Here is a 13,248-nt window from a genome sequence, read left to right as displayed (position 1 = left end):
TAAGATAAGAAATAGTATATGAATAAATCTTACCTGAGCCAATAATTTCTCCCATAAGAAAAGTTATAAAGGGATCTGTGAGGCAGACACCTGAGGACAAAGCCATCTCTGCCACCCTCCCCCTCCTCCTGTCCAAGGGCAGGGGATCTGCTCTGATATCTGGTGGAAAAAACCTTTACAAATGGCTAAAGCGTTATGTATTAGTATCTGAATATTGTGTAATATTGTTTGAATAGAGGAAAAACGGGCCAAAGAAGAACCCTCTGACTGGTTTCTAGGTCTCCTACTTTCCCAGCACTTCCATCTCAATATTTACCTTAAAATAACTAGAATTAACCCAGAGTCATGATTTTGGCAAATGACTGATAGGACTTATCGACAGAGACTTAACAGGCTCTTCAGGAGCACATGCAAATGAACAGAATCGTGACTAGATGTCAGTCACTATGGATCTATCAGGAAGGGAGATGGACGAAACTAAAAAGCTGCCTTAGAGAGTTGGCTTGTCTGATTCCTCATGCAAACACGCTCTTTATGGATCCTGAACCTCACCTAGGCATCGTGAGACATGCACATTGTAACAGCAGAATCCTGCGAATGACATTATAAACTAGGCATTTATTAGACAAAGATGTAATTTAAAACTTTCCTACAAATAAGAAAATTATGGGAGAATAATTTAAGATTCTCATTTGTATGTTTTAATTTTACTCATAGTAATCTGAAATCTGAATAGTACCTCTTTAAGTGGAAACTGATATTTACATTGTGTTTTACACTTTAAAAAAGTACTTTCATGAGCATTAACTCATTGCATCCATATGAAAATTGTATAAATTAGATATGACAAATATTATTTTACAGATGAAGAAACCAAGACTGAGAGGAGTTAATGACTAAGTGACTTGCCCAGTGTCACACAGCCAGGAAGTGGAGAACCGAAAAGGATCCTCTAACTTCAATATGCGTTCTTTCCACTACACTAAAATGCCTCTTCTATGTTCAAAGAATTAATTAATGAATAACATTATCTGAATGGAGCAAAGATTGCATTTTTCTGTTTTCTGGAAAGAAAAATCCACAGGCCTTTTCCTTTTAAGTACAGCTACCATGGCAGTGAGTTATAATTAACTTAGCTACCTCTGTTTTAAATGTTGGGATGTTATTTTTCTTCTAGTTTTATTTATCTACCTGAGAATTCATGTTAATAACCTGTTGTGAATTTTTTCAAATGCTCCATGTTAAATTATGAAAACATAGAATGCATATACCATAGTTAAGTATAGGGGAATTAATAACACATGAATGTATCACTTTGACATTGTTTTCTTATAAATAAGAACAGATGCCCTTTTTAGAAAAGTGCCTTTAAAGTCTTCAATGTCAATGTTAAAATCATATATCCAATACCTAGCAGACTCACAGTAAGAACTCAACAAATGTTTGCTGAACTGTATTCTCAAAAAATCTTATGAAAAACATATATATCAGTGTGCAGATATTTAGAAACGTCTTCTTTTATTCTCAGAATTACAAGGGATTTGTGAAATTATGTGGTTGAGAAAAGAACATATCAGGAAAAGTATCAAATTTGTATAGTGTTCATTATCATATAAAAGATTGTTAAGGCTTCTAAAATAAATCAATTTTATCCAGTATACAATTTAGTTTAGCAAATTACAATCTAGAAATAATTATATGAGGTAATGATGAACACTTCTAAAACCTAGGCTCATGAGGGCAAGGAATTTGTTTCTTTCACCACTATATTTCTAGGGTCTAGTACAATACCTGGCACATAGCAGGTACTCAATAAATATTTGTTGAATTATTAAATTAACAAATATACAGAAAGAAGAGTAGTACACCATGAGTAGAAACTTCAAACATGTCTAAAAAGTAATTCCTGAAAATTAAATAGAAATATTTCCCAGATCAAATGAGAGCAGAATTTGTAATACACAAAACTGTGATAAACTGAAAAAGAAGCAGATTTTGGTGGGGGAATATTAATTCAGGTTTGGAAATGCTGGGCTTGTGTGATCTATGAGAGAGTCAAGGGGAGACACACTAGGGGCATGTTTGGGTCTGGAGCCCAGTAGAGCGGTCAGGGTTGGCCATGTATATTTGGGAATCACCAGCATACAGGGAGAGAGTGCAAGCATAAAAAGAGAAGAGTACCTAGGACTGAACTGTGAGGAGCCCTCAGGTAGAAGAGAAAGAGCCTGCAAAAGACACTGAGAGAGAGAAGGAAAGGCAGGGGAGCATGGTGTCACAGAAGCCAGGGTGAGACGCAATTTCCAGTTCAACACTACTAGGTAGTCAAGTAAGGTGAGGACTCAAAAATACTTAAAATGTGGGCTTCCCTGGTGGCGCAGTGGTTGGGAATCTGCCTGCCAGTGCAGGGGACACGGGTTCGAGCCCTGGTCTGGGAAGATCCCACATGCCGCGGAGCAACTAGGCCCGTGAGCCACAATTACCGAGCCTGCGCGTCTGGAGCCTGTGCTCTGCAACAAGAGAGGCTGCGACAGTGAGAGGCCCGCGCACCGCGATGAAGAGTGGCCCCCACTTGCCGCAACTAGAGAAAGCCCTCGCACAGAAACGAAGACCCAACACAGCCAAAAATAATAATAATAATAAATAAATAAAAGCATTAATTAAAAAAAAAAAAACTTAGGGCTTCCCTGGTGGCGCAGTGGTTGAGAATCTGCCTGCCAATGCAGGGGACACGGGTTCGAGCCCTGGTCTGGGAAGATCCCACATGCCGTGGAGCAACTAGGCCCGTGAGCCACAACTACTGAGCCTGCGCGTCTGGAGCCTGTGCTCCGCCAACAAGAGAGGCCGCGACAGTGAGAGGCCCGCGCACCGCGATGAAGAGTGGCCCCCACTTGCCACAACTGGAGAAAGCCCTCGCACAGAAACGAAGACCCAACATAGCAATCAATCAATCAATCAATCAATCAATAAAGAAATCTTAAAAAAAAAAAACAAAAAAACAAAAACTTAAAATGGAGGTCAATAGTGGCCTTGGCAAGAACAGGTTCAGTCAATTGGTAGGAGGTGCAAGCCAAACTGGAGTAGATTGAGGGGTGAGTGACCTGTGGGTAATAGACTGCACAGACAAATATTGACAAAGGAGAACATAGGGCAACAACTGGAAGGGAATAGGGGATTCTGAGATTGTTTGCTGTTCATCAGTCAGTCCATTCATCCATTCATCTCTCCAGTTCTAAACATTTAAGATGGGAGAGACTAGGCTTGCTTAAATGATGACAGAAAGGGTCCAAGCAGAAGAAGAAGAGGTAGAAAAGAAGAGGGGTCAGTTACAGATAGAGGTAGAGATGTATAATCTCTCTATATAAACTGGAAACCAGGGAGGAAACTCCTCAAAGTGAAGTTTAAGCTGAAAACCAAGGAGGTAGCATAAGAATAGACAAAAAAAAAGCTCATTCCAAGAAATGGTATTTTGATATAAGTCAGGCTGATGTGGGAAACCAAAAAGGAATGCTAGCTAATCAAAATAGAAATTGTTGGATGGGAATATTTTTGAGGTGCAATAGGTCTAGGCAGGGACACTTGCTAAGCGGATGCCAGGTGGAATAAGGGGGGAGCAAAGGACCATTAGATCAAGTTTTAGGGGACTCAGAAAAGGAGAGTCCCTACTTGAGCCCTAAGAGTTAAACCTGAAGCCTAGCAAGACAGTATGTCCTCTTCAGCTAAGAGGAATAATGAGCTGGTAGTCTGAGGGGAGAAGACAGATGAAACCATAAGGCTTAATAACACATGACTATAACACATAACTACATGAAATGCAGCTAGGTTGCATTGTGAATAAGGGAATCTATAAATTACTTCTCCACTTCAGATTGAATCCCATTGTTTCATTTTTGCACCTAAATAGCCAAGTGCTCAAAAACTGTGGCATCCGACAAGAATTCCCTTCATTCCCTTGAGGAATAGTTGTTGAACTGACCAGCAGAAAACACAAGTCTCTCTTGTGAGAAGTGACGCAGCTGATTCAGTCACCCAGCAGTTCTGACTAATTTGTATTACTGTATTAAAACCCAACAATTCTGATCATGTTTGATTTTTGTTTACCTCTTGCTTTGGTTTCAAACATTTTGCTCTTCCTCAGTGCCAAAGTCTGTTTCTGCCTATTGCCAAATGATCAGCCACACATGTCCAGAAATACAGGATTCACGAAATGATTCTTTCATTGTAGTATCACCAGAACCTAGCCTAATGTCTAGCAGATAGAAGTCTCTCAACAAATACTGATGAAGTGAATGAGTATATGTACGTGCGGTTCCACGGGGAGAGGAAAAAGTGATCACCAACTCTCTCTATGCGGGGGGAGTCCTCCATCTTTACATGCCAAGGGTCCTTTGACAGTCTGTTGAAGCCGACAGACCCCTTCTCAGCATAATGCTTTTACATATATTGTAGGACAGAGCAGACTAATGATATTGAAATACAATGAAATCAAAATATAAAGAGAAATTGTGACATCATCACAAATGTGCTTCTGCGGCGTGGGCTGGGCTTGCTAAGCCGCAGGCCTCACTGTAGGGAGATCTGGCTGGGCCAGTTCACTGGCAAAACCACTAGCCGACAGCATCTGTAGATTTCTGTTCTCAGTTCTCAGAGAGGAATCCTCCCAGCTCTTGTCTAGGAAGCCACGGTTCTCAGAAGGAAGGGGCAGCAAGAGGCCATGGCAGTTCCACAGTGCAGTGTGGCAATCTTCACACCACCCCCTAGCTTTGAGGGTGCCCTCTCCCTCAACCGTGCCCCTTGTCCCTGAATCCACAGTTTTGTCTATTTAACCTTGTCAGTCTTCCATGAGGGTCAGAAAGGCGAGGTTTCCTACGGGGATAGTGTAGATCTGAGATCTGGGGGGGTACCTGTTTCTTATATAGACTTCCAACTAATCCTCTTATGTCCTGCACTCTTGCTTTGAGCGATGCCTGATGCCCCCAATTCCTGAGCCTTTCTGGGGGTCAGAGGTGCAAATTAGCCTGCTTTGGGGATTCTCATATTTACTGGCTTAGGATTCAGCTGTTTCAGGCATGCTAAATCGGTTACAACTAGTATTTCTGCTGTCCATCTTCCAGAATCTGGTTGCTGTTTTCCTCTCTCCCTTTTGAGTATATGCCTATTTTACGCCTTTACTTTTACTTGTAGTAGGGTTTAGTGAGGAAACAACCATGAACATATTTCATCTGTCACATTTTTCAAGTTGCCACTAAAATTTTTAACAAAGTTTGAAAAATCAAACTTTGAAGAAAAATCCTTAAAAATTCATCTCATCTTTTTCATAACTATGATTTTTCTATCAAAGATAATCAACATATTGTTATACCCTCAGGTTCATGAAGGCAGAGACCATTTCCCTTTTGTCATTGTATTATCCAATACCTAGCATAGTAGAGGTGGTCAATAAATATTTATTGATAAGTGTGAATGAATATAGATATGATAAAAAATTGGGATCCTTTGTTTTCATAATTTTAGTACTTATCTAACTCACCTAGGACTGCTTTGGCAATATTCAAAAAAGCAAACAATCAGAAATACATACACTTAATTTGGAACCCAAATTACAATAACAAAGCCCTTTATTACAAAAATTTAACTATGATTCTGTATACTGTAACAATAATTTCTTGGATAGAAAGGAACTGGCATTCAAATTACTTAGTTGTCTTGAAAAACTAGTAGTGTAAAAATGTACTTTTTATTACAACTGCTACATAAATAGTATTTAATTACAACTAATAAATGTACAATTTTAAATATTATTAAATAAATCTTTAATAATAAATTTTAATCAATGCTGAAAACGCAAAGTCCTTCATATTTAAAATCTGTACATTAGCTACTACATTTTAGTTTGTATGGGCAAAAAAACAGCAAGTTTATTAAAAAATTAGGTCTAGTAGATCCTCGCTATTCTTGTCAAGTGAGTTCAAAGAGCCATCATAACATGTCCTACTTTGTAATTATAATGTAAACTGTATGTGCTTTGTTTTGTAATTCTTTATTGGCTATTATCTAAGCCACGATTTTCCTAAAAGGCCCAAAGCATTATTTTAAAATTTCAGTTATATTTTATGGAGAAAGTTAAATGCATAATTTTGCTTTGTTTTTAACTGGGGAATTCTGATATATCCGTAAAAGGATTACTGGAATTCTAGCAGGATGGTTCCATGGTAATTTTAAACTAAAAACTTTACAGCTATCCATGTCAAAATATTCCTCTGGGCAAACTTGTACAAAAATCCATAATCTGTTTAGTACTATCCCATTAAATGCTCATTCTATAGCTAATTTTTCATCATTGTTTACATTCTGTTTTACTAACTTCAAATTAAAATATAATACTCACTTCATCAGCCACAAACTCCTTACTCAGACCAAAATCTGTCAGCACCACATGGCCATTAGAATCAAGTAGAATATTCTCAAGCTTAATGTCACGGTATATAATCCCCAACTGTAAAAACAAACAAATACGCATGTTAAAATAACAATTTCCAAAAAATAAATTAGGAAAGTCTTTCTTATCTACCTTAAAAACAAACCAAAAAAAAAGGCATTCTTCTGCTCAGGGTGCTATGACGGCTCTTAGTCACAGGTCAGGGCAAATCTAAATGCCTCCATCTCAGGGTTTATCTGCTGGGTTCCCTCTGCAACCATGTCTTCATGCTCCATAGGGTACATTCCTGTCGGACTAGCTTCTGTTGGGTCTACTTTGACTACTGCTTCTTCCTGGGTTACTGTTCTTGATGGAGTTCATCCTCACTCCAGATGATCTTCAGGTGCTTTCTTAGCCAATTCATGTCCATCACTTCTAATGGCTTCAGAAGGCTTTCCTGACTAACCACTTCCCACACTGGTCATTTCCTTGTTTTTATTCCTATAGCATCTATATTTACATTGTACTTACCTAAAAGTAATTGATATTTTCTAGGTACTTCCTGCTTTTCTTGATATACCCATATCCAAACTCTGTTTTTTCACTTTTTATGCATTTACCTAGTATCTAGCACAGTGTCATATGTCAAATAGGTAATTAATAAAGGCTTGTTGAATAATACGCTCCTAAACACGAAGGTTGAAGATCACAGGTTAATTTTAGTTGATCTTTAGTTCTAAATAAGCAACGTAAATCTATTAGATATTTAAATATCCTTCTATTTTGTTTTGTATGTAAGTTTTATAGTAAAACACTTCAGCTATATAACATAAATGAATCTACCCAAGTTATATAAGAAAGTACTTGATATGCATGAATTCCACGTTTCATGTTATGTCAGCCCGAATTAAATGTTTTTAAACTTAGAAACACTGCTTTCCTCAACACTAAGTATATGAAAAATAAGACTCTTGATACTTTCTTAAAATTGAAACAAAAAATTACACAAGGAAAAACACTAGGCAATTTTCTTCCAAGAACCTCAGTGGGTTTTTTTTTCATATTTTAAAACATTATTATATATTGTAAATGCACAGTCTGTTAAACAGACATTTGACTTGAAGACTTACAAGCACCTAACAACCAGTATGACTTTTTTTTTAACAACCTCTTTGGAAAAGATTTTAGGAGTAAGTCATTTACTACCTACTTTACCTCATCACTTCCAAGTAAACTCCCCGTTTTTGTCTCTTCCTGAGAAACTCAGTGTTAGTAGCTATATCAAGATTATCATTATTAGCTTTGTGTTATATCTCTTTGTATTTATCTTGTTAGGTAGTCAGATTAAGAGAAATTTAGCTAAGACCTAATCTGCTATATACTTTCCCTCTATATCAATTACATTTATATCTTGTACTCATCATGTTCTCTACCTCTGTGTTTCTGATTACCCTGTTTTAATAATAATGAATGTTCATGGATTTTCCCTTTAAGAAACAGAATTAACAGTTTTCATACTAACTAAAAACTGAACTTACTAGCTTACCTGTCAGAGCTTTGTATTTTGTTTGTGTTTACTCTGGTATTTATGGTGATTTCCACCATCATTTTTATATTATAAAAATTACATCTGATTCCCCTAAGCATAAAACAAAGCTTTTCAGCCTATTCCCTGGCCCAATTTGGCTCATGTATAAAAATGTCCTAACTACTTTATACCCCACAAAAGTAACCATAGGCATAAAGCTCATCCCCACACCACCAATTCTATCAGAAGGAATACAGATGCCTGTTCCTATCACTTCAGTTCAGCTCCCACCTTACACTCCCCTTCCTTTCACTCATGGCACTGCAGCCCTGAGCCCCAGAGCCTTCTCTACTTCTCTCCTGTTCTTAGACATTTTTTCATTCATTCTCCTTAGAATTCCTATTCTGAACCCTGTCTCCCTCTACCTGCCCAGTTGTGTTCCTGTTCTGGGCTAGATCTACCCATTTCTTGATCCCTTCCTTCTTATATCTTCTCATCATCTTTTCTCACAGCCTCTCCCAACCGTTACCTCCATCCTGCAATTCTAATCTTCCTGCCCCTTTAAAAATTTCATCCTTCTTCCTTGTCTTTTTCCTTCATTTCTCTCCATTCTTTTTATGCTCCATAATCAGCACTTCAATCTTTTTTTTAATCTGTAATCTAGTGTAGCATCTGAATATATAACAAAGAAAAACAGCGGCTTTATGATGTACCCGTATCATCCGAATTTAGCGACTCGCGTCATCCTCCTATGGTCTCACACAACTTTGATAAAAATTATTCTAGTACTTTCTATTTCTTGGAAATACACACAAGCCTAGGCTACATAATGACTGTTTGCTTCTACAATAATGCTTCCTCATTAAAAAAATATTTTTAGTCAAAATTTCTTGGATCAAGATTAGTAGTATCTGAAATAATATTTTTTAAAAGTTTTAACTGATTTTATAGAGTTCAAACAGCATCACATACATATATGAATTCCACTGAAAAATTTGAGTAACTGAGTTCATGCCACATGAAGGCAATGGAGCAGGAGGGAGTGGGGGAGCAAGAGAGGACCTTAGGGTTGAACCAAATGGAAAAGAAAGCAAGAGTGGGAGAGGGGTATAGCTGGGTAGCATAGGTAAGTGCTTCTTACAGATATTCCAAGCTAATTGGGAAACATACTCTGAAGATGCACAGGCAGAGTCTGCAATGGAGTAAGTCACAATTAAGGAAATACATATTATGACTTGTGGGTTCACCTTAAAGGTTTTTTAAAGAATGAAAATCTTTTATTCTAATGATACTTTGTAATAAGCATCAGAATTTTTCATGAACAAATCCAAAAAAATGCTCAGGTTCTACCTTTTTAATCTGCATCCCAGGAACTATAAAAGGAAAGTAGACTTTTACAAAGGGAATGATGAAATTGAAAAAATTGGTAGTGGTCTATGAGTGTGCTTCCACAATCTCCACGAAGACAATGACATGTACGCATTAGCTCTTTTAGCTCCATCATTACTTTAGTTACTAGATTTTCTAAAAAAGGAAATCCCAAAGGTTAAGCATCTCTTACCTTGTGGAGATGTTCGAGGGCAAGCACGATCTCTCCAACATAGATCTGCACCTCGTGCTCTGTGAAACGCTCTCTTTGAGAAAGATGAGTAAAAAGTTCTCCACCATTTATATAATCTAAAAATGAAATATATTTTTTCTGTCTTTGACTTGTATTCATAAACTAAAGGAAATATTTCCTTTTAACCACTTCAGATTAACTATAAGGCATTGATTTTAATACATTATTTTTGTACAATTCTTAGTACATAGTTTCATATAGAATATATTACTAAATTCATATAAATACAGTTTCATAAGTTAATGACTACCCTAAACCACAAATGAATTTGCATAGAGTATTGCTATTAAAACTATTACATGAAATCTGCATATATTTAAATAATTTTCCCAAATCCAGCATATCAGAAACCTCTGTCATCACCATACAATTCTTAACTTGCTGTAGAGTACCAAAACATCAACCACTACAATAACTAAAATAAAAAATGAAAAAAACAAAACAAAACTCCCAGCCTTTCCTTTGTAGTAATGGCCGGTCACTATTTTTTTTTTTTTTAATTATTTATTTTATTTACTTATTTTTGGCTGTGTTGGGTCTCTGTTGCTGCAGGCGGGCTTTCTCTAGTTGTGGCAAGCAGGGGCTACTCTTCCTTGTGGTGTGTGGGCTTCTCATTGTGGTGGCTTCTCTTGCTGTGGAGCATGGGCTCTAGGTGCGCAGGCTTCCGTAGTTGTGGCTCATGGGCTCAGTAGTTGTGGCTCGAAGGCTCAGTAGTTGTGGCTCATGGGCTCTAGAGTGCAGGCTCGGCAGTTGTGGCACACAGGCTTAGTTGCTCCGTGGCATGTGAGATCTTCCTGGACCAGGGCTCGAACCCGTGTCCCCTGCATTGGCAGGCGGACTCTTAACCACTGTGCCACCAGGGAAGCCCACGGTCACTATTTTTAAGCAGATTCCCTATTTTCCAGAATTGTCTGTGGAGAGCCCTTCCAAAAATGTATATTTGGTAGCAGGTAGCCTTCTTATGGTTCCACATAACTCAAAAGTAAAAGTAGCACAACATGGGTGAATCAAAACACCTGAAACTAAACGATTCCCATTTCCCTTTCAATTTGCCCATTTTATTCCAAGAGGAATAATGAAATAAGAGAGAAAAAAGCTACAGTGAGACATAAATTAGGACTTGAATAGTAATAAACCACAACTGTGTTCATAATAGGCTCTAAGAAGACATTTATTGATAAACTGATAATAGTTTCATCAGAAACTAACCATTACTATCTTACACAACATTTGTGTGTGAGAAACAATGTACACCTAGAAAAGAGTCACAGATATAGATTAAAGCTTTTCTCCTAAAAAAAAATCTGAAAAGCATGTATCCCAAGTATATTCATTTGTCAAGTTTACCACAGTTTGATAAAAGACCAAAGCAGAATCTTCATTAACTCACAAATTTTTATCTTGCCCGTTTAACTTCAAGTTCCAAACAGCTGATGCAACAGAATGAAAGAACTCTAAAAGCTGGTTGTTTTGCAATGTATTTAACAAAGCACATGCCAGCAAAAAGCACTGCCCTTTTAAGACTTTTGTATTTTGCCAAGAGGTTTTAATTATATCTTAACACAAAGCTAATTATTAAAAAGGTGTAAAGGAACATAGCATTCCTGCAAACTAACAGTGAATTTTTTCTACCTTTAAGTAGTTACTTATTTAAATCTAATACTGATGTTTATGCATATGGTTTCCATAGTTAGTCATGGTACAGATATAGGCATTCATAGGTCAGTTGACCAACTGACAAACTCCTACACACCCTTGAATGTCCTACTTAATTATCTCATCTTCAATAGCCACTCCAGCAGAGTTGATCACTCCCTTTTATGTTACCCCCTGTGTTTATTAAAGACTTATACCACTGCAATTATCTTGCTGCACTGAAAATGTTTATTTGCATACTTCCTTTCTCTGCTAAACTCTGAGCTTTTTAAAGTCACGATCAATGTATTCATCATTAAAAAAAAAACACTGAAACTCAAGGGCAAATGAGTTGTAAAAAAAAAACAACAAACAAGAACCCAATGTACTCCTGTCTTTGAGGCAACTTGATATAATCCAAAGAACCTGGGCTTTATAATCAATAAACCTCAACTAGACAATGGCTCTACTGTGTCCTGTCTTGAGCAAATAAAGTCTCTCTCAGTGTCAGTTCTTTATCTATAAAATGAGAATCAGAACTACTATAGATTATTGTTTCTTGGAACATAGAAAGTGTTTTATTTTCATTTACTGGGGAGACTAAGAAAAATTAACTGTAAATCTAAGAAGACAAAACTAAAACAACATCAAGTCACCTACTTCCTACTTGTAGAATAGACCAACAGCCCAAGGTGAAGACTTGACATTCATAAAATAAATATGCTTTATTTGTAGGTACAGAGTTGCACACTTTATAAGCTGAACAGCCAACTCTATCCAGTGGTCCAAGCTGTCAACATTGGTAAGGCAGATACATAGGCTGCCAAAGGACTGTAACAGCAGGAGCTGCGATATCTGGAGTGGTGTTACAGAGTAAGTGCTATCAATAGCAGGGATATGAGGTTAGTGGGAATCTCTGTAAGCTAAGTACCTAGTACCCTCAGTTGTTATAATTCTAGTTGTTTTGTTTGGTATGTAGTGGTATCTCGTTATGGTTTTAATTTGCATTTTCCTGAATAATAATGATATTTAGTATCTTTCCATGCCTTATCGGACATTTCTATACCTTCTTTTGTGAAACGTCTATTAAGGGTTTTTGGTGTTTTTTTTTTGCCCCTCTTGGTTTTTTCTTTTTTATTTGAAACATAATTCACATACCATGAAATTCACCAATTTGAAGTGTAAATTTCAATGGTTTTTAGTATATTCAGAGTTGTGCAGCCATCACCACATTCAATTTTAAAATATTTTCACACACTCCCTCCCCAGAAATCCCAATTCATCTGCTTCTCCTTTAGTTGCTTGTGCTTTTTTAAAAAATTTTATTTATTTATTCATTTATTTATATTTTGGTTGAGTTGGGTCTTTGTTGCTGCCCGCAGGCTTTCTCTAGTTGTGGTGAGCAGGGGCTACTCTTCGTTGCGGTGCACGGGCTTCTCACTGCGGTGGCTTCTCTTGTTGTGGAGCACAGGCTCTAAGCGTGCAGGCTTCAGTAGTTGTGGCTCATGGGCTCTAGAGCGCAGGCTCAGTAGTTGTGGTGCACGGGCTTAGTTGCTCCGTGGCATGTGGGATCTTGCCGGACCAGGGCTCGATCCAGTGTCCCCTGCATTGGCAGGCGGATTCTTAACCACTGTGCCACCAGGGAAGCCCAGTTGCTTGTGCTTTTGATGTCACATTTAAGAAATCACTGCCAAAACCAAGGTCACAAAAATTTACCCCTATGTTTTCTTCTAAGAGATTTATAGGTTTAGTTCTTACTTTTCATCTTTGATCCATTGAGTTAAGTTTTGTATATGTTGTGAGTTATGGGCCCAATTTCATAATTTTGCATATGGTTATCCAGCTGTTCTAGCACCATTAGTTAAAAAGACTGTTCTTTCCTCATTGGTACCCTTGTCAAAAAATCAATTGACAGTAAATGTGAGGGTTTATTTCTGGACTCTCAATTCTAATCTATTATCTATATGTCTATCTTTATTCCAGTGCCACACTTTCTTGATTATTGTAGCTTTGTAGTAAGTTTTAAAAGTGTGAGTCTTCCAACTTAAT

General features: G+C 37.4%; 1 protein-coding gene across 1 annotated transcript in view; it reads right to left on the bottom strand.

Moving 5' to 3' along the window:
- Positions 1–13,248, bottom strand: part of RPS6KA5 (ribosomal protein S6 kinase A5) — a 186,888-nt gene that overhangs the window by 64,969 nt on the left and 108,671 nt on the right. The window contains exons 4-5 of the mRNA XM_007180869.3: positions 9,505–9,620; positions 6,386–6,493 (exon numbers count right to left, since the gene is read on the bottom strand). Of these exons, the coding sequence (XP_007180931.1) occupies positions 6,386–6,493; positions 9,505–9,620 (224 nt within the window). The remainder of the gene's footprint in view (positions 1–6,385; positions 6,494–9,504; positions 9,621–13,248) is intronic.

The sequence above is a fragment of the Balaenoptera acutorostrata genome, chromosome 3 (genome assembly GCF_949987535.1).
Source record: "Balaenoptera acutorostrata chromosome 3, mBalAcu1.1, whole genome shotgun sequence".
Classification (NCBI taxonomy): domain Eukaryota; kingdom Metazoa; phylum Chordata; class Mammalia; order Artiodactyla; family Balaenopteridae; genus Balaenoptera; species Balaenoptera acutorostrata.
The sequence above is the reverse complement of the archived record's forward strand: the minus strand, read 5'-3'. Positions and strand labels throughout refer to the sequence as shown.